The sequence below is a fragment of the Manis pentadactyla genome, chromosome 8, assembly GCF_030020395.1.
Source record: "Manis pentadactyla isolate mManPen7 chromosome 8, mManPen7.hap1, whole genome shotgun sequence".
Taxonomy (NCBI): domain Eukaryota; kingdom Metazoa; phylum Chordata; class Mammalia; order Pholidota; family Manidae; genus Manis; species Manis pentadactyla.
This window is the reverse complement of record NC_080026.1, coordinates 113,983,372-114,005,057: the sequence shown is the minus strand read 5'-3', so window position 1 is coordinate 114,005,057 and position 21,686 is coordinate 113,983,372. Positions and strand designations below refer to the sequence as shown.

The following is a 21,686-nucleotide window of genomic DNA, read 5'->3' as shown; positions in this document are numbered from 1 at the left end:
CACCGCATAGAAGAATCCACGCTGTCAGAGAGCTGTTGACGTCAGGCGGTACAGAATTTTGCAAGGCCTCTATTTAAAATTCCCCAGAAATTAAATGAGGAGGGTTTGGAGGGAGGAATGCCTTGGACAAATTGTGGAGTGGGTTTGTTTGTTTATGGAGATGGTCTTTAAAGTTGAAATTGCACCCATTTTATTTTTGCCCCAATTGAAGAGGGGCTGAACTCAGCTGGAAGGGAGGGGATGGTTGTCAGCCTAAGGCTTTTGGTTGAAACCAACTCCATTCTGGGGCCAAGAAGCCTCCATTTTTAGCAAAGAGAGAGAAAAGAAAATATATACAAACTCATACATGTATACCTCTCAGGTACTGGAGTAAGCTAGTTAAAAGAATAAGGGTTATAACCCCTTACATTTCAAATGAGTGGTAACAGCTGCAAAGGGTTCCCTCTTCTCTTCTCTCCAGACTAGAAATACCCGTAAGGCACCAGACACAGCCTAGGTGCTCTCCATTCTTCCCTCTTTGATTTCTCACCACAGCCCTGGTTAGCATATTTAATATTCTCATCTCACTAATGAAGACACTTCAGCCTCTTTCTTTGGCCATTTTGAAAGACCAAGTATCATTCTGGTCCAAAGCTGTTTTCCTCAAAACGTCGTCCATGCAACACATGGTACACAGGATGATTTCCGACGGCACCAGGAGGCAGCTCCAAATACTTTTGCAACACACAGTGAGAAAAGTGTGTCCTGTTTTCCATTCTCTTCCAAGCCCTCTGATTTATTTCACTCGGATGGTTGACTGTGTTTGACCTCTGGAATAAATCTCCCTTTGTAACAAAGAGGGAGCAGGCTACAGGCACAGTCCCTTTCATCTCAGCACAGCTCTAATTGACTACGATGCTTTGTCCTCTGTAATTTAATGCTTGGGGCCGGTGGTCCTGTTTATTATTCATGGTGGCTATCTGAAGTTTCCTAAACAAATTATTTTCTTGAAGTAAAAAAAGGCAGATTGTTTTAAGTATATATTTACTACATGAACCGCAGTATACGTAGTTCAAGGATATGGCAAAGCCATGCATGGTGTAGAAATACCTGAGGTTTGAGAAATGCTGATCCAAAGTCCCTTTCTCTGGGCAGAGCCCTTGGGTGAGATCTTGTGCCAGAAAATTCTATCAGCCTGGGTGCCCCTGCCTTGTCCTGCCATGTGGGCTCCGAGAGGGTGAGGGAGAGGCAACCTGGAGGCAGGGCCTGAAACCACCTGTTGGCTCCCTCTTCTGAAAGGGCAGGGCAAGCGGGGGACAAGTCACGCCCAGGACTTTCCTGAGAATTGCATCTGCTTTGTAGATGCTGATGGAATAGAAAAGTAGCAAATGAAGGGACTGGTTTCCCTGGGTTGTCTGTCAGATGGATATTTGGAGAATTAATAGAAAGAGCAGGTGGTGTTGGTCTCCTGCAAAGAAACAGACAGCTAGAATTGTCTTTAAGGAGAGATGAGGGGTTGCTATACTGGGAGTCAGACCTGGGTGCTAATCCTGGCACTGTCCCTTCTTAGCCAGGTACCTTGGGTAAGGTACCCAGTCCAGGTATTTCCCCATGTAGCCTAACATTTCAGAGACGGGTGGTGGGGGAGGGCAGTGACATACTGAATTATAATCCCCTGAACTCCAGGACCTTTTCTATCCTCTGTGCCAAGCAGGGTGACCCATACAACCCAACTGTTCAGGACACTCCCAGTTGTCACTTAATATTTTGGCCTAATTATGAATTGCACCCCCCATTCACACCAAAAAGTTCGGACAGTAAATTATAAGATCACTGCATTAAGCCTTTTGTCTTTCCATTTAATACCTTCATCTTGTCAGATTTGACCTGTCATTACCTTATGCTCAGACCTCTCTTTTTTTTGCTTTTTGTCCCCTGATTCTGGCACAGCTTTTGGTAAATACGATGGTACCACCAGGACTATGCCTCTGTCCTCATCCTGGAATTAATTAAAACATCCAGCAGGACAGGGTCCCAGTAGAAGCCCTGCTCCGGGTTGTAACCAGTGAATGTCACGCCCTCTTTGCATGCGGTCAGCCTTCAGTCCTGCGGCCCCAGGGGCACCCTCAGAGCTCCAGGCTGGCTGGCTCAGCTGTGACGCGTCCCCAGCCCCCGGGCCAGCAGCTTCCTCCTTATCAGAGCCCACCGTGGTCTGGCCCCCTTCCTTCCTGTGGTGTCTCTGGCTCGGCCCTGCTGGGTAATCCTCGGAACCCCTTTCCAGGCTCTCTGGCCATCCCGCAAGGAATCCATGTTTCATTTGATGAGCACCAGCCTTGACGTTGCTCATCTTTACTCTGGAATTCATTTTCTTCTTTGAAAGTTGGGACCTTTGCCCATTCTGTGTCTTCTGGCCTTGCTCCCACCTCCGTGTCTTCCAGGATTGCTGATGGTGGCCTGGCAGGCTCTCTGTCAAGTGCTCTCCAGACCTTTTCTCACGGCCAGCTGATGAGAGCTCAAGAGAGGCGGCCCCTCAGTGCTGCCTCCATCTCTGCCTTGGGTCCATTTTCCTGCCACCTTCCTGTTGGCACTTACCAGTCTAAGCACCCTTCCTCCTGAGAGGAATCGCTGAGCCACAGGCCCCGCAGACCTCTGCCTGTCCGAGTCAGCCTCACAGTGCCACGGCCTCTCTGACTCTTCCTTTTGCCTGGAACGTGAGGAGAAACGCCCTGTTTGTTACCCAAAGCATTTTCTCAGGGATCTGCTTGGCGTGATTCTTAGAGGCTCACACCTCCCTTGTCTCTGTCCTCCTTTCACGAGTGCTGCCCTCCCACCCATCTTCACCTGGGCAGCCACCTCTTGCCAACCATTCACACCATTTGCAGTCATGTCAGGAAACCCCCTTTGCATTTTCTATCCTCCGGGTGCCGTCTCCAGTTTGGGAACCTCTGGTCACAGGCTCACACCCCCACACTCTGCTTTATAATGGGGTAGATGGAGGACAGGGATGGGGAGGGTGGGTGCCACTCACTGTCACCTGGAAAAGTCCCCACCACGGTGCATCATGAGCCCTCTTGGTTGTCCACACATACTCCCACCACGCTGCCCAGCCCTGGCACCAGTCATTGAGGGGCACTGAGATCTTGATTCCTTCTTTAAAATTCCCTGTGGTTTGCACTTAAACTTTAATAATAGCTCTTTGATGACCTTGCTAGGAACCAGGCTCTGTTCTGAAAGCTTTCCCATTATAACACTGTGAGATGTCAGTGCTGTTATAGGTCCACTTTACAGATGAGGAAATTGAGGCAATTGCCTGAATTCATGCAGCTAGCTAGTAAGTAGCAGAGCTGGGATTGAAATCCAGGCACCTGGTTCTAGAGCCTATTGCTTAAAACCATGCTTCTCCTCTACCTGTCATCTTACCACGTGTCTTGTCTCTGCTGCAAATGCTTGTTCGCCAGGCCTTCTCCCAGGTGCCTGTTCCCCGGCCTCGGCCTGCGCAGACCCAGTGAGGTGGGCAGGCCGGAGCCGAGTTGGGGGAAGGGTGGAGGCAGCCCAGTCCTTGTTGTCTTCTTGCCATGGACTCCCTGGAGCCCTCCAAACCGTGACGTAGCAGCCTGTGCTAATGGTCTTGGAATCCAGGCCTCAGGCGCCCAGGGAAGATTCTGGGGCCCTGGTAGCCTGAGAGCCCCATCTGGGGGAAGGGGAGGCGATGGGCAACAGAGAGCAGGGTTGGTGCCAGAGATGGGAGTGAAAGAATAGGTCAGGCAGAAAGGCCAGTTGTCGGGGTGCATCAGGAGAGACTGGGGAGCCTCTCACCTACTCCTGTTTGCTTTGGACTATGGAGGCCGCGTGCTGTGAGCTGGAGTGTTTCTTGGCAAGAGGCCTCCTTAACGGAGCCTTCTGACCAGGGGAGGCCTGGCTGAGCGTGGGCTGCCTTTCGTTGTTCTTAAAGGCATAGCACAAACCTAGGTGTAAGTTTCCAGCGTCTCTGGTCCTTGTCAGGTAGAAGCCCCAGATCTGCCTCAAGGTCATGGGAAGGGATCAGGCTGGGCCCAAGGCAAGCAGCGCTTTAGGGCCCAGCCCTGTGCTAGGCATGGTGTGGCCAGCTGAGCAGCACGGGTACATGAGCCTGGCCCGACCCCCTTCAGTCCCCTTCCTCCTCTCAGAATCTCCCCACTCCACCATTTGGTGCTCACAAATTCTCACCCCATCCCCTCCTCCAAGCCACTCCAAGGAAAGAACACAGGAGTGCCGGGACATTACCAAAGGGGCCAAAGTCTGAGCCAGGGCATACGTCATGAAGGGAGGCATGACTGAGGCCCAGGGCTATGCCTCTGCTCTCCCTAGTCCATCACCCACCCTTCCACCTGGACACAGAAGCCCTTCAGAGACCTGGGCATACAGGAGTGCTCCACAGATGCTCTGCTCCAGATTAGCTCGTCTAAGAAGGACCTGGAGGGAAAGAAAAGGAGAGGCCTGGGAGTCACCCAAAGGCCGCCACGTTCTTCCCAACTCCAAACTCTGAGTCTCATCTTTCCTAGTGTCCTCAGGGTTCACACCCAGGGCTGGTAGGTGGAAGCCTGGCCTCTTGATGGCCTCAGTGCCAGGACACACGTTGTGATTGCGCCCACCCTGTGTGCCATGCAGGGGATGCTGGGGATGGAGAGCATGACCCTGATGCTGTGTCTCTCTGCAGCATCCCTGTGCCTAGGAAGGTCCTAACATGTACCAGGTGCTCAGCAAACACTTGGTTATTTAGTACACCAGATGTCCCTGATGCCAGGTGACTCTGTAGGCAAATCATCTTATCCTGGAATGGTGAGGCTCAAGGGGTGCCTGCAACCTATTTCAGGTTCCCCGGTGAGTCGGTGGTGAAGCCAGGATCCAACGGAAGTCTCTCTTAGAAAAGGGGCCAAGAAGTGCCCGTGGGCTGAATCCTATAGTAAGCAGGGCCGGGAGGGTGGGGAGAGTCAGGGAAGGCCTTGTGGAGGATGGCATCTCGAAGGGCAGGAGGATTTCAAAGGGAGAAGGAGCAGGGTCCTCCCCACCAGCTGTTTTGTCCTAGGCTGAGCTGTGACCTCAGAAGACTTTATTAACATCCTAATTGTGTGCAGCTGGCCTGCTCTGGCCCTAATGAGCTTGTTATCCACTCTCATTAAGGAGGCCGTTGTGGCCTGGTCACCCTGGGGACAACAGTGGCCTGGGAGTGCCTGTCACTTCCTGCTGCTCTCGGCCAGGCTCAGCCCCCTCCTAGAGGCTAAGGCCCCCCTCTCCCCGGTCTTCCCATCCCACCCTCTGTCTCCACCTCTCATTCTGTTTTTCTCAGTGTGTGTGTGTGTCTCAATCTGTGTCTCACTTTCTGGTTCTATCTCCATGCTTCCATCTTCCAGGGCTGGTGTTGGGAAGCCTCAATTAGCGTCAGTTAGTGAGGGCTTTGAAATTGGCCAAACAGCTGCATATTGTGCTTGGCCTGGAAGGAGAGAGGGTCTGACTCCTGGGTCTGAGCTTTCCCTCTGGAGGTCTCCCTTCCCCACCTGGGCTGGGGGATCGCCCTCCCCTGCCTTGAGCTGACCAGGCCTCCTCAGTGGTGCCCTCTCTCTGCTCAGCCCTGGGCTGCTGTGAGGCGGGTCCTTACCAAGGCCCACTGGACAACAGGGTGACTGCTGTGACGGGTGGCATTGCTGTTCTTCCCCGGTCTTGGCCTCCTGGAGAGGGCTGCACCCTGGCCCGTGGCCCCACCTGGCTGAACTACATTCTTCTGGCACAGTGAAGACCCAGAAAAGGAGAGGCCAGGAGGCAGCAGCTTTCAGGGTTTGGCCAGTTTGAGATTCTCCCAGACTTTCCCAGTGTGGGGGCTTAGCCCCTAAGATCAGGCCTAGAGATCCCCGAAGGAAGGTTTCTCCTGCATGCCCAGTGTGTGTGTGGGCTCATCTCAGAGTTCCTCTCCGACTGTTCACGGTTTCCCATTCAAAGGAATGGCACGGCAGCCCCTCTCCTGTACCATGTGAGGTGGGCAGGTCAGCATAAAGGCAGTCCAGCTGGGAGGCCTGCCTGAGCAAAGGCTAGCAGGCCCTTCTGGAGTGCAGGGGTATGCTAAGGGGTCTCACAGCCAGCCCAGGCCTCTTGGGGGTTCCCCACCATCTCCTATTCCACTAAGTTTTCTGCTCCCCTATAAAAAAGCCTGCTCCCCATCTGCCAGGTCTGGCAGCCAGTTGGAGAACAACCATCCTTGTCTGTACACAGGTGTGACCACTTTATCAGTCCAAAGCTAAGTCCTTTAGTGAAACCTTGTAAATTTCCTATCCCAAGAACAGAGGCTGGGATGGTAATGGAAGGCTTGCAGAGACTAGCTTGGTGTTTGGACCCATCTTCCTGGGGACATAAAAAATGCAAGAGGAGGCTCAGGCTGGTCCCTGGGCATCCATGAGTGCTGGCCACCTAACCTCCCATGTCCTTTGGCTTTAGTCCTTCATTCAGTAAAGTTCATAGCTTCCGTTAAGTGTGCACCTCCTGTACACCAAACTCCATGCATTGTTCTTTACCTTATCCAGGCCTCAGGGGAGCCTGTGAGGTAGACAGTAGTGTCACCATTTCACAGATGAAGAAAGCAAGGCTCTGAGAGGTTAAATCACTTGCTGAGGCCACAGTGTGGAAGTGGCAGAGATGGGATTCAGACGTCAATCTCTGGCTCCAGCACTTAGGCTCAGTTTCCTCATCTGCCAGGCTTGCTGCGATCTCGGTTCTTCCGTAGAGACAAAGTAGACAGGGTGCTTACAGTTAAAACAAGACGACTTTTCAGAGTACATAAACAGCTGTGAGTTGCAGGGTTGACATCCTGGACACTATTGGAATTTTGAGATCAGTCAGGGAGAGCTTCCTGGAGGAGGTAGGACAGGAGAGAGGAGGCTATAGGATCTCCGTCATAGGCAACTGTGTGAGCAGAAGGACAGGAGTGCAGCTGAGCATGGTCCTGAGACATGTTGGGCAAGGAGGAAAACCCAGACACATCTCCCCTTGTGTCCCATCTCCCGCCATGGTGGCTATCATGAATTGCATCAGTTGAGGGAAGAGTAAGCCATATCCCAAGAGATAGTGCCTTCCATTTTTCTGGAACCCCTGAAAGCAACCCCTAAACTCCATAGATGAAACAAATCAACACATGTGCACACATACATCTCAGCCAGTCTGCCGAGCTGTACTGAGTATCTCCTGCTACACTCTTTGGGCAGTGACACTACCTGGCCACCCATGGGTGCTGACTCTTTCGCTCTAGGAGACTACCAAACCCCCACCACACTGCTAATAGCAGGTACACATATAAAGTACCGGTATTCAGAGACACGCATTCTCAAGGGCCACCTCTACCCTTGTGTATGCAGCACACATGTACCTCATCCACTCCTGTGCTGGTTAAGAATATGGGTCCTGGGACTGGACAGCCTGGGTTTGAAGTCCAGCTCTGCCTCTTCCTGATTGTGAGCTGTCTCTGCCTCAGTTTCCTCATCTGTAACAAGGAGATGATAATGACAGTCACGCTTATTTCACAAGATTCTTGAAGATTAAATAAACTATGTACGGTTGTGCCTGACACCAAGTGCTCTTCCTGATGTCTGACCATAACCTTCATCACATATAATAAACACACAGGCATACCTGTGTTCCGTGTGCACTGACAACAGACATGGATATAGGTCATGTACTCACTCAGCCCTTCAGGAAAGAGGCTGCCATGGGCACTGGAGGTGAATCTGGGAGCCCATGGGGTTGGCTGACACCTGAGCCCTTGTGGCCCGCTGGGCTGCACCCAGGGTTCAGGCTCTAACTGCTCCTTGGTGGAGCAGCAGAGACTTCGGTAAGGAGCCCTGGTTGTAGGAACTGACGTCTGAGCTGCTGGCATCTGGGAGAGGCCTGTCAGCAGCCATGGGTGGGGGCACAGGCCCAGGGAGCCTATGCCAGGGGCCTGACCATGTGGCCTCGGCCAAGGCTCCTGGGAGGCCCGCGTGGGGCTCAGCCCATGCTCACCCATGCCCACCTGGGTGGTGTTTGAGCCTGTCATCTTTGCTCAGTGGAGGTGCCCACAGCCAAGCCAAAGACAAGCTGTTCTCTGCAAAGCCTGAAGCAGAAAGGACCTGAGGCTGGGTGCCACACAGCCTAACTCCGCACATTACAGGATGGAGTGGAAGCTCAGGCCAATGTTCTCAGGCAGGGTTGGCAGGGACCACCAAGTCTGGGAGTCAGTGAGGGTCTCAGCCCTATGTCTTGGGAGTATAGCAGAACAGTATCCTAAATTGCTGCCCAGGGTGAGATGGTGATCACGATCAGCAGATAATGTGGCCCAGGCTCCCCAGAAACTTCTGGTGCACTGGACATTTTTGAGGTGGAAAAGACTGAGATGGTTGGCCCTGGCACATCCATGGGACACCAGGCAGTGTGAGGTGCAGAGCATCGTGCCACCCTGCGTAGTGGACACCTTGGGCACGCATTGGGCCCCTCGGCAAGCCTCTGCCTCACTGCCCCTGCATGCCAGAGGTAGGAGGGTCGCCAGTCCTGCCCTGCTCCCAGGAGTTTTCCTGTGCAGACAAGTCCAGATCCATCTCTCCATCCCTTGCCCCTGGCTGCTAGGGGAAGGGAGGGAGCAGAATGTGCGAGGAAGGGTTCCCAAAGGGTATAGTAAGGGGGTAGGGGGATGATACAGCAAGTAGAGGAGACCTGAGTCCTGGGCAGTCCATGCATGGGCTGCCCTCTGATGGCCACAGGGGGAGATGGGGAGAGCAGGAGGCCAGCAGGCTGGTAGGCCCTCTTCCCACCCGAGGAGGACACAGACAGCTTGGGTGGGACTGATGGAGACCCCCACATGCATGAGCCCTCCTGGGGCCCATGGAAGGGCTTGCTTCCTTTGCCTCTGTAGAGGATCACATTTGAGCCTAGATTTAGAAGTAGAAAGAAGGCTTAGAAGACAGTGACCCCAGCCATCTGGGAGACCATCCGATTGCCTGCTTTCCTGGGAAGCATGGGCTCAAATAGGGAAGGAGGGAATATTCTCCCAGTGGAGGCAGGTTGTTTCAGAGGGTGGAGCTGGCAGTGGGCAAACTTTGTGCAGATAAAGAGACTGGAGGGGCTGGGTGGGGAGGGATCTTGGTAAATCCTCAACAAGATACATGCTTCTAAGCTCTGCTGTTCCTTGGGACACATCCCCATTTTGTCTGATGGCAGTAAGACCTCGGCTGAGGCCAGTCCCAGGGAAGACCTCTCCTGGGAAGAATGGCTCCCCTTTGAGGCCAGTCCTGCAGGACACTTCCTTGGCCTACTGGGACTTGGCTGGGCAGGAGTAGAACTGCACTGGTCAGTCTGGCGAGTATCTGATGGAGATGTGGGGACCAAAAACTGTGTGCTTTTAGCATTGGGACCTGGGCCTGGGGAGTCGTGTGAGAGCTCCAGCCTTCAAGACCCTCCCGAAAATGACTCCAGGTTGGGAATTATAGTGACTACAGATTGGAGCTCTTGGATGTTACCTGGGAATTTGGGGCAGGGGGTATCGCTTACCCAGAGTGGCTTGGAGGGCTCTGTCCTCACTCACTGAGGCCTGTGGTAGTGGGTGTCCAGCAGACTTGAAGTTTGCTCTCCAGGCTTGACTATGGTCATGAACCTTGGTGACTGCTTTGTAGAGATGGCATTAATGAGGACTGTCTTAGTTCCTGCCATTGAAACCCACCGTGGCTAAGTTAAACAACACAAGAAGGTCATTGGCTCATTGTAATTAGGAAGTTCAACAAGGGGTCTAAGTTTAGCACACCTGGAACCCAGAGCTCAGGTCACATCGATCAGGGCTTTCTCCATCTCTTGACTTTGCCACTGCTTTATTGACTCAACTGTCAGGCCATCTCTTCCCATGTTCCCCTGTGATTCCTGGTTTATGGGGGGTTCAGATCACCAAAGCACCAACATCAGTTCCTAAAAGCCCTCTGAACCACCACAGTGTCCAGGGAGCTGACAGGCTGTCAGGATACGGTTGGCCAGATGTGCTCACTCCGGCGGTCAGGGAGGCAGAGCCGGCAGGAAGCCCCAGGAGACGAGAAGCTGCGTCCCGTGGCCTCCAGCGAGCACAGGGGAAGAACACCTGGGGCTGGGGCTCCTTGGCCGGGATGGGGGGCTCCTGAGAGGGCTCCCCAGAGGCTGAGAGAAGAGAGAAGGCATCCAGGGCAGACCCCCTGCATGTCCATGCCTTCTGCCTTCTCTGGGGCCTCCAGCAGCCACAGCCTCTTGAGCAGCCGCACCAGTGTGGCCTGGGCTTCCGGGAGGATGGCGGTACTGCTCTGGGCAGCCCCTCAGTGGCCCCATGCGTGGTAGGCCCAGAATGTGCAGGTGGCTATGGGTGTGATGATGGTGGCCCACACCCATCCCGCCTGGGGGGAAAGATGGGAATTGACCTGAATCTGGCAGGGGGAGGGAAGGAAGGCATCCCCCTTGGGTTCTAGAGGACCAGGGACCCAGCTAAGGCCCCTGAGCCAAATAAGCTCGGGGCCTCAAAAGTCCCGACCCCTTGTCCAAAGCTTTTTCTTTTCCTTTTTGTTTTAAGACTGGTTTGTTTGTTGGTTGGTTTGGTTTGGGGTTTTGATTCATTTTTTTTGTTTGTTTGTTTTCAGTTTGTCACCAGCATTTATAAAACCAGACCTAGGTAAGGAACTAGGTCTGGGGACACATACGTCGTCTTAATATAGCTAATGTTTAGCCTTCCCTGGTGATTACAAAATCAGAACAGTGAGAATATTTGCAGAAGACTTTTTTTTTTAGAGCAGTTTTAGGTTCACAGCAAAACTGAGCAGAAGGTACAAAGGTTTCCCATAATTCTCCTGCCCCCAGCCATGCATAGACTCCAGTTATCAGCATCCCTCATCACAGAGGTGCCTTTGTTACTGTTGATGAACCTACACGACACCTCCTTCTCACCCAGAGTCTGTAGTTCGCATCAGGGGTCACTCTTGATGCCGTACATCCTATGGGTTTTGATAAACATGTAATGACATGTATCCATCATTATGGTGCCATACAGATACTGTGGAGGTTCACAGGCTTGGCAGAGCTGCAAGCGGAGTGTTGTGGTACTTTCTGAGCAGGGTGGTTTCTGGATTAGATCACAGGCTATTTGTTATCCTGAGGCAGTCACCAGGGGTGGTGGGGGTCTAGTGGAAGACCTGGGAGGTGGCCCTGGGTTTTGGGGTCCTGTGCAGTTTTCCTCTGTCCCTCTCTGTTGGCATCACAGCAGCCCCCAGGCAGCGTCCTCTGCCTCCCACTGTTAGGACAGCTGGGAGCACCTGGGAACACAGTGGCCCCCAGCCAGCCGCCTCCTCAAGCAGCCTCCATGCTGCCCAGGGAGAAGCTCTGGAGTCTCTTGACAGGGAACAACCCAGATTCGGAAATGGGGAGCTCTGTCGTGGACAGAAAAGAGAATCAGTGCCAAATTGCTTTGGGGGCAGAGAAGGATCAGAATGGGATGGAGCAGACAGGTTAGAGTGGAAGAGACCTTCCACAAAGGGACTGAGGCAGTTAGCGAGGTCCCAAGACCTCGGGCCCAGAGCACTTTGCTCAGTCAGCGTTTGTCTGAAGGATGAATGAATGAGGCAATGAGCAGGAGAGAGAGTGAGTGAGCCTCCCCATTTGGCCGTGACCGTCAAGGGCCATGTGAGGATGCAGAGCCCACTTACTGTGATTGACATGTCAGCACACTTAGGACGGCTGTGAGTAACTGCGATGTGAAAATGCCACTGACCCGTGATGGGGAAATGGAAACGGTGACCATTAGAAGGTATCTGTGAGGCATTTACCCCTGGGCGCCTTTGACAGCAGAGAAAGCAGCCAAACTCCAGGCCATACCAGTGGTCCTAACCGGTTTGGAAGGTCTGAATGGCCTCTGAGTTTGGCTGCAGCTCCCTTGGCCTTTCCACACAGTGGGTCTTACACATTGAACGTACCATTGCTTCAGTTTCATTTCTAAATTTTTTATCAAACATTTGTGTCAGTGCGGATCACGGTCTCTTTGGCCCTCTCCTCCGGGGGCGTGCTGGTCTCCTCTTCCTTAGCAAGCTGCAGGCGCCTCAATGCTGGATGCGGGCCAGGTGCCCGCCAGGTGCCCAGGCTGTCTGGCCCTGCGTCCTCCCTTCACGCTGCTCCTTCCCTCCTCACCCTGGCCCCCACCCTGCCTCTGCCATCCCGCTGGGCTCTTACAGCTGCCTTCTCTCTTGTCCCCTCTGCAGGCTGGTGGTTTGTGAGCACCTCTGAGGAGCAGGGCTGGGTCCCTGCCACCTACCTGGAGGCCCAGAATGGTACTCGGGATGACTCGGACCTCAACACCTCCAAGAGTGGGGAAGGTAAGGGCCTGCAGAGAGGGGAGTAATGAGGCAGATGCAGGGAGATGGCTGCCTTTGGGATTGACACCCACCCCATCCTTGGCCAATGGAGTAAATCCATTTCCTCCTGGAGGCAGCTTTCCCACTCTTCTCCTGAAACCATCAGAACCCCTAAAGTGGGTTGGACCATGTTCCAGCCCCTTCCCTCGGGATCCCATCTCACTGAGGCCAACCCAGAGCTCACCTCCCATCCTAGGTCTGTCACTGCTAGCCCCACATGGGGCTAAAATTAGAAGGGAAATTCCCCTGGGGTGTGAATCTCAGGCTTTGGCAACCTTTGGGCAGAGACTGAGGAGAACCCCCCAAAACTCCCTCTTCCGTCAGAAGCCCTGGGTTCCTCTGGGGAACCCCATAGAGACCCACCTTTGCCTCCCACAGTGTGTTCTGTGCATCAGGGACAGCCCCTTAGAGGGCTGTATGCATGTAACTTCTGCTGTGTGCATTCTGCCAGAGGCCCTGCTCTGGGTGTCCGTTATGCTGGCCAAGGGTGCAGACACAGAAGGCAGGTCTGTGAGTCATTTCTCAGTGTCACTGGAACCGACGGGTGGCTCTGGCCTCTGCACTATCAGCCCCTCTGATTAGCTATGGCTCAGTGAGCTTTCTCTGTTTTTTTCTCATGCATTTCAAGGAGTCTACCCCACGCCCCTGCCCCCATCCCCAGCCAGCACTGGCTCTGCCAGCCTGTCTGTGGACTCAGGTATTCCCCAGGGCAGGCTGCCTAAGCCCAGTCATTTGAGCCACCCCCAGTTCCTGGCTGCCTGCTCCTGACGACTTCCAAACCTCCCATATCGCAGCAGCAGGAATGCTTGCCCCAACGGTCAGTGGGGATAGTCCAAGTGGGCAGGTTTGAGAGCCAGGGGGACGGAGGCCTGCCACCCAAGGCTCAGGCCACCTCCAGGCCTGCCTTCCCGCCCTGCCTGATTCCATGATGCCCACGCCAAAGTAAGCAGCCACCAAGCGCCAGCACCTTATTCATCCTTCCCCAAATGCCAGTTGCTTGGCAGGCAGTTGGAGCCCCACCCTTCCTCCAGTGTGAACGCTTTATTTTAGTCCCTTAACCAGCGCTGCAGCCCCTGCGGTGTACATCTATCTTGTGACAGGTTTCCAAGGACTAGGCCTCTCAGAGAAGGGCCCTCATGTGCAGGCTGGGGTGCGGTCCTTCCTGGCTGCTCCACGAGCCCTGGGGCTGAGCCTGCACCCATCTCAGCTGTGGCTCCATTGCACCTCCATATCAGTGGAGAGTCTTAGCCCCTGAGCCGGGGCTGGTCTACTTTTTGTCTGTGGTCACCAGGCATTGCCTCCTACCCAGTTCCACATTCTAGGGGGCACCCCAGAGCCTCGCAGAAATAAACCCCCCTCACAGAAATAACCCCCCCCTGAGGTCTTGCTCATTCCTAGGTGTTCAGCTTGGTGCTCTGAATGCCCTAGACACTACCCAGAATGGACAGTTAAGAACCCTATTTTCCAGATGCAGGAATCAAGGCTTCAGTTCGTGCTGTGTGCTTGTCCTCATGACGCCTGAGCTCTGGCCAGCCTCCTCTGCCCGGTGGTTCTTCAGCGTTGTGCCACGCACATCTCCATGAAGCATTTTGCTCTTAAGCAACTCTTGGAGGTGGAGGGTGTGTGTGTGGAATCAGAGTCCTGCCTGAAAAGGCTATGCCAACAACAAGCAGAGATGTCGGGGAGATAGCAGAGGACCAGGACACCAAGTGGGTAGAAAAGTCCAGGGCAGGAAAGAACCGGAGGGGTAGTAGGCACAGATGCCAGCTGGTTTGAAGAGAGGGTGGGTGCCTTGCACAGAACAAGTAGTAGCAGGTTGTAGAGAATTTTGACCTTGATGGAACAAGAATCAGGCAGCCAGTGCAAGTTTTGCATTCAGAGGTGTGTGTGTGAGCACACATGCACCCAGGTGACCATCCTTAAGATAGGTTCCTCTGCATGCTTTTGATAGGATGTGTGTGCCCGTCAACATTTGAGCAGCTGTGAATTTCATCATCCCATTTTGGGCATCTCTGCCCAGCTCTACAGAAGGGTTCAGGGCTCAGTACCCAGTCTCAGGCCCCAGCAGCTGTGATGTGTCCACCAGTCTCTCTCTGCACCTGCAGCCATGTGCCTAAGAGATCAGCCTGTCCTGGTCCCCGTTCTGGCCATCTCTACCGCAGTCCTATCACCCTCCCACCATAGGTCCCCTGAACCCTACCGATGGGAGTTGGAAGCCTTCATCCCATCAAAGCTTCCCTAACAGTCCTGTTTCATCGCTTTAGAAAGAAAAGAGATAATTGGCTCTTTTGCTTTATTTCTATTATCAGATATTCTGGCACATATTTGTGTCTCTCCTGGAGCCAGGTACAAAATTCAGAAATGTTGGCAATAGTGGGTAGGAGGGCTGGGGTGGAGGTTGACACCCTCTCGCCCACTGAGGATGATGAGGGTCCAAGTCCGATGCTGGTGAGGTACTTCAGTGACCCATCAGCTCTGCCACCACTCAGCGGTGAGGACATGGAGGTTCAGAGAGGTGTCACCCCCACAAAGCCCCCGGTCAGTCTGTGGCAGAGCTAGGACCAGAACCTGGGTCTTGCTTGCACCCCAGTGCCCTGTAGCCACCAGCAATGACCTGCCTCCCTCCAGTGGGCTCGTGCTGGCATCAGCTCCCAGTCTGGGCCCTCCCCATCAGCAGGCCAAGGAGTGCTCAGGAACTCTGGTCAGGGACTGGGCCTGGGCTCCAGAGCCAGACCTCCTGGATCCACGTGCTGCCTGGCACTTAGGCGTGTGGCTTAGAGGGCTCCCTGACATCCCTGTGCCTCTGGTTTCCCATTCTAAAGCAGGGATAGTGCCAATGGCAGGGCACTCATGAGGCTCCAGTGAGATGGTCTTTATAAATAGTTTAAATGGGGTAAATGTCACTTATTGCTTAGGTGGCCCCTGGCCTGGGTATCTGCTGAAGCTCCTCTGCCCACAAACCATGTGGACATTCCACCTGGGAGGTCAGCTGTCAGAGTTCCTCCTGGTCTGGCCTCACACAGGGCCTCATCCACGTCCCACAGAGCCTTGTGTCCCATTTCACACTAGGGGAAGTGGTGTCAACCCCAAGAACAGACAAGGAAACAGAGGCTTGGAGAAGGACATGGTCTGCCACAGGCGGCGTAGAGACCTGACAGTGAGGCCTGGACTGAGTCCACACCCCTAACCTTTGTCCAGTCCTCCTGCTTATAAAGAAGCAGGTCCAACAGGCCACTCTCCTTCCAGGAAAGCAAATACTTCCCAGCAGGCCTTGGTGGGTCAGGTATGTCTGCACAGTTTCCTTTTGACTCTTAACTGCCAGCCTGGTACCCTCCCTCTGCAGTGCCAGGTGGTGGGCCCCTTGGCACCCTGGAGCCCCGGTCTGGTGTCTGTTCCACTTGGGTGTCCCATATAGGACATCAGGCGACATCTGGAGCTGGGCAGCAGCAGTCGGAGGACCAGTGAGGACACCACCCAGAGAGGGTGGTCTTGACGGAGGGGGTCTGGAGCAGTGAGAGACCAGGGAGGCAGGCCCTCCAGTGTCAGAAGTCCAGTGGGTAGCCTGTGTAGAGGAAGCCGAGCCAAGGCCTGTATCATCCACCTGTGTGCTTCGTTCAGCAACATTTCTTAGAGGTTAGCCATGTGCCAGGCCCTGGGGGTGCAGAAGTGCAAAGACTTTGCCCTCCACACACTCCATCTGGTGGGGATGACAGAGAAAGCAGAGACCTCAACACACTCAGAGTAGTAAGAGCTACCAGCCCCACGAGGAAGGGACCCTATGTCCCTCCCAGGCACATTTATTGTTCCACTTGCATGTTCGCATGCAGGGCCTGGGAGTGAGTAGGTGGCAACCAGATGGCTGTAAGCCCTGGTGCAGTGGGGCCCCTTGTCTCCTGGGAGCTGTCGCTGCCCAGCAGTGGTAGGATCAGCAGTCTCTCCCAGGAGCTGCAGGGGAGGGCTGTCTTTGCATCCATCTGATGCAAAGTGAACCCACTTTGCCTCTCAGGTGCTGGGATTCTAAATTCTTAGCCCTCCCGGGCTCAGGGGCACAACCTAGGGGGTTTGGCCCTGGCCGAGTTTTTCCCTACATGCCAATGGTGTCATTGGTCAGATCCCCATCCTGCAGGTGCACGTCTCCGGGACTCCGTCCAGGTGATGATGACCTGGAATGTGAACCTTCCCTCCCCCATCCCATCTCATCCTCATCTCCATTCTCTCCGCCGGTTCCTGTTGGCCGCATGTTCCATCGCCATCTCCCACACCAGTGTCCAAGAGACGCAAGGCCCATCTGCGGCGCCTGGATCGCCGGTGGACCCTGGGCGGGGTGGTCAACAAGCAGCACAGCCGAGGTGACTGTGGGGCCGGCTTCTCCTCCTGCTTGCCCGCAGCTGCTGCCTCTCTCTCTCTCTCAGTCCTCCGCTTACTGGCCGTTGCTCTTCTCTGCCCCATGGCCTCCCAACCCAGATTCACTAGCCAAACTTCTCTCACCTTCTGCAGCTGGGGGGAGGCGGGAGGCGGGTGCAGGGGCTGCTTGGGGGTTGGGGTGAAGCTGGGGACAACTCTGGGCTCTGTCAGCGTCAGGGGGTCATGGGAGCATCCTGAGGGCAGGGGGCATGGGAGTTAGGGGCATGAGAGTGGGGCAGCTGGACTGTAGGAAGGGCCACATGTGCCCTGGGAGCCACAGAGTCAGAGGACTGAGTGTATTTAAGTCTGCACGGGCTGCCCCACTCGCCTCACCCTCCATTGCCTCTGTCCTCTGAGAAGGTACTTCCTTGGCCAAAGCTGTTCTAGCAATTACCTAGGGTCAGAGCAGGAAGAAGGACCAACCCACAAGCCTCCTCCTGCCAGCTCCCAGGAAACTAGAAAGGGAGCAAAAGCCACACCCAGCCTGGCCCCAGGGCACAGCCCAGCAAGCTCTACGGGGGTGTCGGGCCCAACCCGGAGCCTCTCACATCTCCAACACTGTCTGCTGGGACTTCAGGACGGGCCTGATCAAGAGGATTCCAGGGGGTCCCTGGCCTGCCACATAGGCTGATCAGGAACTGAGGCATTTGCAGGTTCAGGGCCTTCCCAACATCTAGGAACTTGGGAGGTAATGAGAATTGGGTCTGGCCTCTGAACAAATTTCTAAACCTCTCCAGAACCCCCAGGGCAGCAGTGTCCCATTTTTCCTGCCTCGAGTTGGGCAGAGCCTGCGTGTTTCGGGCCATGGCAACATAGCTGGAAGGGTGTGCAATAAGGACTGGCCTCTCCAGCACAGCAGCGGTGCCCATGTCCCACACCCCCACCTTCAAAGCTTGTTCCTGAACGACTCTGAGACCATGTTTTGGTGTCTGCTCAGGCCCCTGGCAGCAGCAAGCCTGGACTTTGGGATGGCCATTCCCTGTGGCTGGCTCAGAGTCAGCTTGGCACTAGCTGTGAAGAGCCAGCCCTGCCTGTCCTGAGGGTGGAACATGGGTTGGACCCTCGGGGCTGGTGCAGAGCAGGGGCCAAGTCGTGGAAATGGCAAAAACAGGCTGAATGTAAAGCAAAGGTTCCCCAGAGCTGGGAGGGGTGGGCCAGCACTGTGGGGGTGTGTGGCCTGGCTGCAACTCGGCCTCAAGCCCCACGGCAAAGGAGAGCAGGACGCCAGCCTGGAAAAAGAGCAGGGACGAAGGTTTGGCTTTCCCCGTCCCCTCCAACATCTGCTCTAAACACCATTACTCACTGAGCCCCAAACACAACTCTGTCTCTATAACCACACGGACACATGCAAGCAACAGAGCCTACAGCGCACGCACAGCCCTGACAGCTACAGGCGTGGCTGCGGCACAGCCACAGTCCCATGCCTACAGCCATTCACAGATACACGAAAGTAATTCCACTTAACATCGCCACTGCACATAGACCGTTCCTCGTATCCATTATTTACACAGCCACAAATGCATTATCCACACAGCTAACTGCTCATGCCCACATCACACATACAGCCCTGCAGCAACACTACAGGTACCATATACCTTCATACACAGTCTCCTATCCACAACCCCTCACACCACATGTGCACCGGCAGCAAGCATATTCACAATCACAAACATACATGTAGACACATGTATGTAGACACAAAAGCCAACTAAAGGCCTAATTCTGTGGTTATCCATACCTATGCAATTATATAGGCAAGTACAAGCCCCCAACTTCTCTCTCTCTCTCTCTCTCTCTCTCTCACATGAGAGACCTAAACAACATTATTTCCCAGTCAGCCCTGAGTTAAATCAGGGCTAAATTGAATCAGGCGGCCAAGGAAAGTTGCAGAAAGTTGGTCCGGAGAAACTTAGCTGCAAACGGCTGAGCTGATGGGGGGAAACAGGCAGCGGGTCGTATATAACCAGATGGGAGAAAGCAGTGCTTTCCAAGGGCCTGCGCTCCCCGCCCCTCAGCCAACCAGGCCTTTGGAATCTAAAGGCCTCTTGCAGAGGGGTTGGGTAAGTCGTGCAGGCTGGGAGGGGAGCCAGGAGGACTGCTGACGGAGGGGAAAGTGTTTGGAAAGAGGAGGCGTCTGTGGTTTGGAAACTGCAGGGCTCTCCGTCCCCTGCCTCCAAACGCAAAACAGGCCTGTCCGCCTCCCCGCAGCCACTTACCCACCCACCCAGGGGGCAGCCAGGCCAGCCCTCCCTGTGGTGGGGCTGCCACCATCCTTTGATGGCACATCAGAGTGACCCTGGCCTCACTGCTTCCCAGAAGCCTTGGGGTGCCGCCCGCGCTCACAGCCCCCCTTCTATCAACTGATTCCTAAAGAGTGTCTCCTCTAGAAACCCTAACCTACATGAATGACTTCAGCTACCCCCTGAAGCCATTTCCCTCGGGGTTTCCTCCTGTCTGGTCTTCCACAGGTGGGGGCCCCAGTTCAGTGGAGGGGCTGGCTCTGCTTCTCCCTCAGGGAAACCTGTGAGTTGGGGGCCTGAGACCCCTGTGGCACAAGTCCACATGGAATCCATGCCTCCACCATCTGAGCCAACCGTGGCAAAAAAGTGACCTCCCAAACAGACCATTTGGAAGAGTTGGCCTGCCTGGAACCTCCACCATGACAGGGCAGGACAAGCCTCCCAGTCAGCCAGACCTCTCCCGGGGGTGTGAATTCCCAGCCATCTGTGTTCACATCAGCCAAAACGGGGCTTTCGGCAAGAGCAGCTCAGCTTTACTGGGTAAAACTGGTATCTGGGTTCTCACCCCAGAGGAGTCAGGGGAAAGCCCTCTGGCCTCAGCTTGCACAGCTGGGGCTGTGGAGGCTGGCGCCTGGGCCTGGCAGCTCCAGAGTCTGAGCCCACGGGACTCGGTTTCGGCCCTGTTCTCTGCTGTCCGACCAGGCAGGGTTCCTCTGATCTAACCCAGAGAAGGACTGTAATTTCCCTCTGCAAAAGCAGTTTTGCCTAGGAAAACTTTAATGATGGCTTCCTGCTCGAACCACAGGCTTTTAAAAATAGCCCAGCCAAACAAAGGCAAAATGTGGAGCCCATGCCTTGCCTTGCCCTAACCTCAGAATTCTAGATCCCCAGGGCTTGGCGTTGCTGCCCTGGCCACTGCCCGGGCCTGGATTTACCACAAGACCAGGGGCAGGCAGGAGAGCAGAGGGTTGCACTGCAGAACGCTGAACTCCCCAAAGGCCCGAGTCGGGACCTGGCTGGACGGGGCTCTCAGGCAGTCTTGGCAGGTCTCCCCGGCATGGCTGGATTGGAGTTTGAAAGCTGCCAGGAGCTGGACGGTGCTGAGGAAGACCTGCATCTGAGAAAGGCTTGCCGTTGAGAAGAGTGTGCTGAAGACCTGGAGGCTCCCACGGGTTGTCACTTGCCTTTTGCCTTTTGGCAGCCTTTCAGATTCAGCCAGCAGCCCATCAGCTCTGTTCTTACGGCCTGGCAGAGCACCCGTCTCCATCCCAAAGGGAGCTGCTATCTCAGACCAGCACAGGGCCGGAGGCAGGGCCCTTGATAGTCCAGGGAAGGAAGAACAGATGGCCCTCCTGCCGCAGGGCTTTGGGATAGCAGCTGCCCCACCCCCACTGCTGCCAGAGGCCCAGGCAGGCTGCCCATCAGGGGCCAGCTGGGGTGATTGTCACAGCTGGGAGCTGGGAGGTGGGAGGCAGGCATCCTAGGGCCTGGCGTTCTGCACCAGCATCTTGCTATCTGCAGCTCACAGAAAGCCTCCCTCTCAGTCCCACTTTTCTCTTCATCCATGACATGAGTCCCTTTGGAGCTCCTATGTGTGCCAGGCAGTCTCAGTGCCTGGGGAGCACCCAAGCCAGAGCGGACAGTATAGGCTCAGGGTGCCCTCCCAAAGGGTGTGGCCAGGTGGCCAGCTTCCCCCCAGCTTTCTCCTCTTCTCCCAGGGGGTGAGGGCAGAGACCTGTGCTCCTTCCTGATGCCCGAGTGCTCCCCTGGGGAGGCTTCTACCAGGAGTCAGGGTGTCTGTGGCCTGCCAGCTGTGGGCCTAGCTGTTGGGGGCTTCCCGGGTACAGGCAGAGCTGGCCCCAGAAGCCACAGAGGAAGCACCTCTGTGGAAGCCTGAATGGGGACCCGTGTGGAGGCAGCAGGGCTCCCTGCCAAGAGAGAGGCTAAGGTATTCAGGAGATGCTTGTTGCCCGGCCTGCCACTCCTGCCCTCCCAAGCATCTTCTGAGCTCCCACAAGGCGCCTCTTTGCCAGCATCTGGGGAAACCCTGAACAAGGCTCACAGTCACCCTGTGAGACCAGAGCAGGCAGCTCCCCAGAGGGCTCAGCTCAGCACACTGTCCTCCAGGAGGTACTCTAGGCCCACTTGGGGCTCCATGAGATCCCGCCTGATGGTGGTGTACTCGGTGTCACCACTGTTCATTTGACCACAAGACCCTTGTCTTAATGAGATACATATGACCAGCCCCCTAGAATGGGGAAATTACATGATAGGGTGATCAGATTAGCAGTTAAGAAAGGCTTCACTGAGGAAGTGCCCCTGGAGCTGTTGGAAGGTCAGACAGGGAGGATTTAAGGAGGTGAGGTGGGAGAAAGGCTCAGAGAGCAATTCTGGAACATGGATAGAAGCACAGCACATTCAGAGAAGGGGAGGGCATGCTATGGGGCCTCCTCAGATTCAGGGAGCTTCTTGACTCAGGCCCTGCCAGGGGCAGGTTCCTCCTAGCCCTGCCCTCAGCCCATGGAGCTTCTGGGGTGCTGAGGACCCCAGATCCCAGCCGCTGGGCTGCTGTTACTGGGCTGGGAGACTGGGAGAGCCAACTCCATGCTGCTTAGGACTTTGCTGAGCCACCTGGGGCCTGATTGGCTTTGACACATAC

General features: G+C 55.0%; 1 protein-coding gene and 1 non-coding gene across 9 annotated transcripts in view; one reads left to right on the top strand and one right to left on the bottom strand.

Moving 5' to 3' along the window:
• The window catches only part of SH3PXD2A (SH3 and PX domains 2A), a 220,831-nt gene that overhangs the window by 186,218 nt on the left and 12,927 nt on the right, over positions 1–21,686 (top strand). For 5 of the 8 annotated variants that reach the window (XM_036898461.2, XM_036898464.2, XM_057506277.1 and 2 more), the window contains 2 exons: positions 12,231–12,344; positions 16,649–16,732. In XM_036898461.2, coding sequence (XP_036754356.2) covers positions 12,231–12,344; positions 16,649–16,732 — 198 coding nt within the window. The remainder of the gene's footprint in view (positions 1–12,230; positions 12,345–16,648; positions 16,733–21,686) is intronic. The other 3 variants (XM_036898463.2, XM_057506278.1, XM_036898460.2) reach the window with 1 other exon arrangement.
• On the bottom strand, positions 10,622–10,753 carry LOC118919309 (small nucleolar RNA SNORA72). Its single transcript, XR_005027452.1, has one exon. It is a non-coding gene; the product is annotated as a small nucleolar RNA SNORA72 (small nucleolar RNA).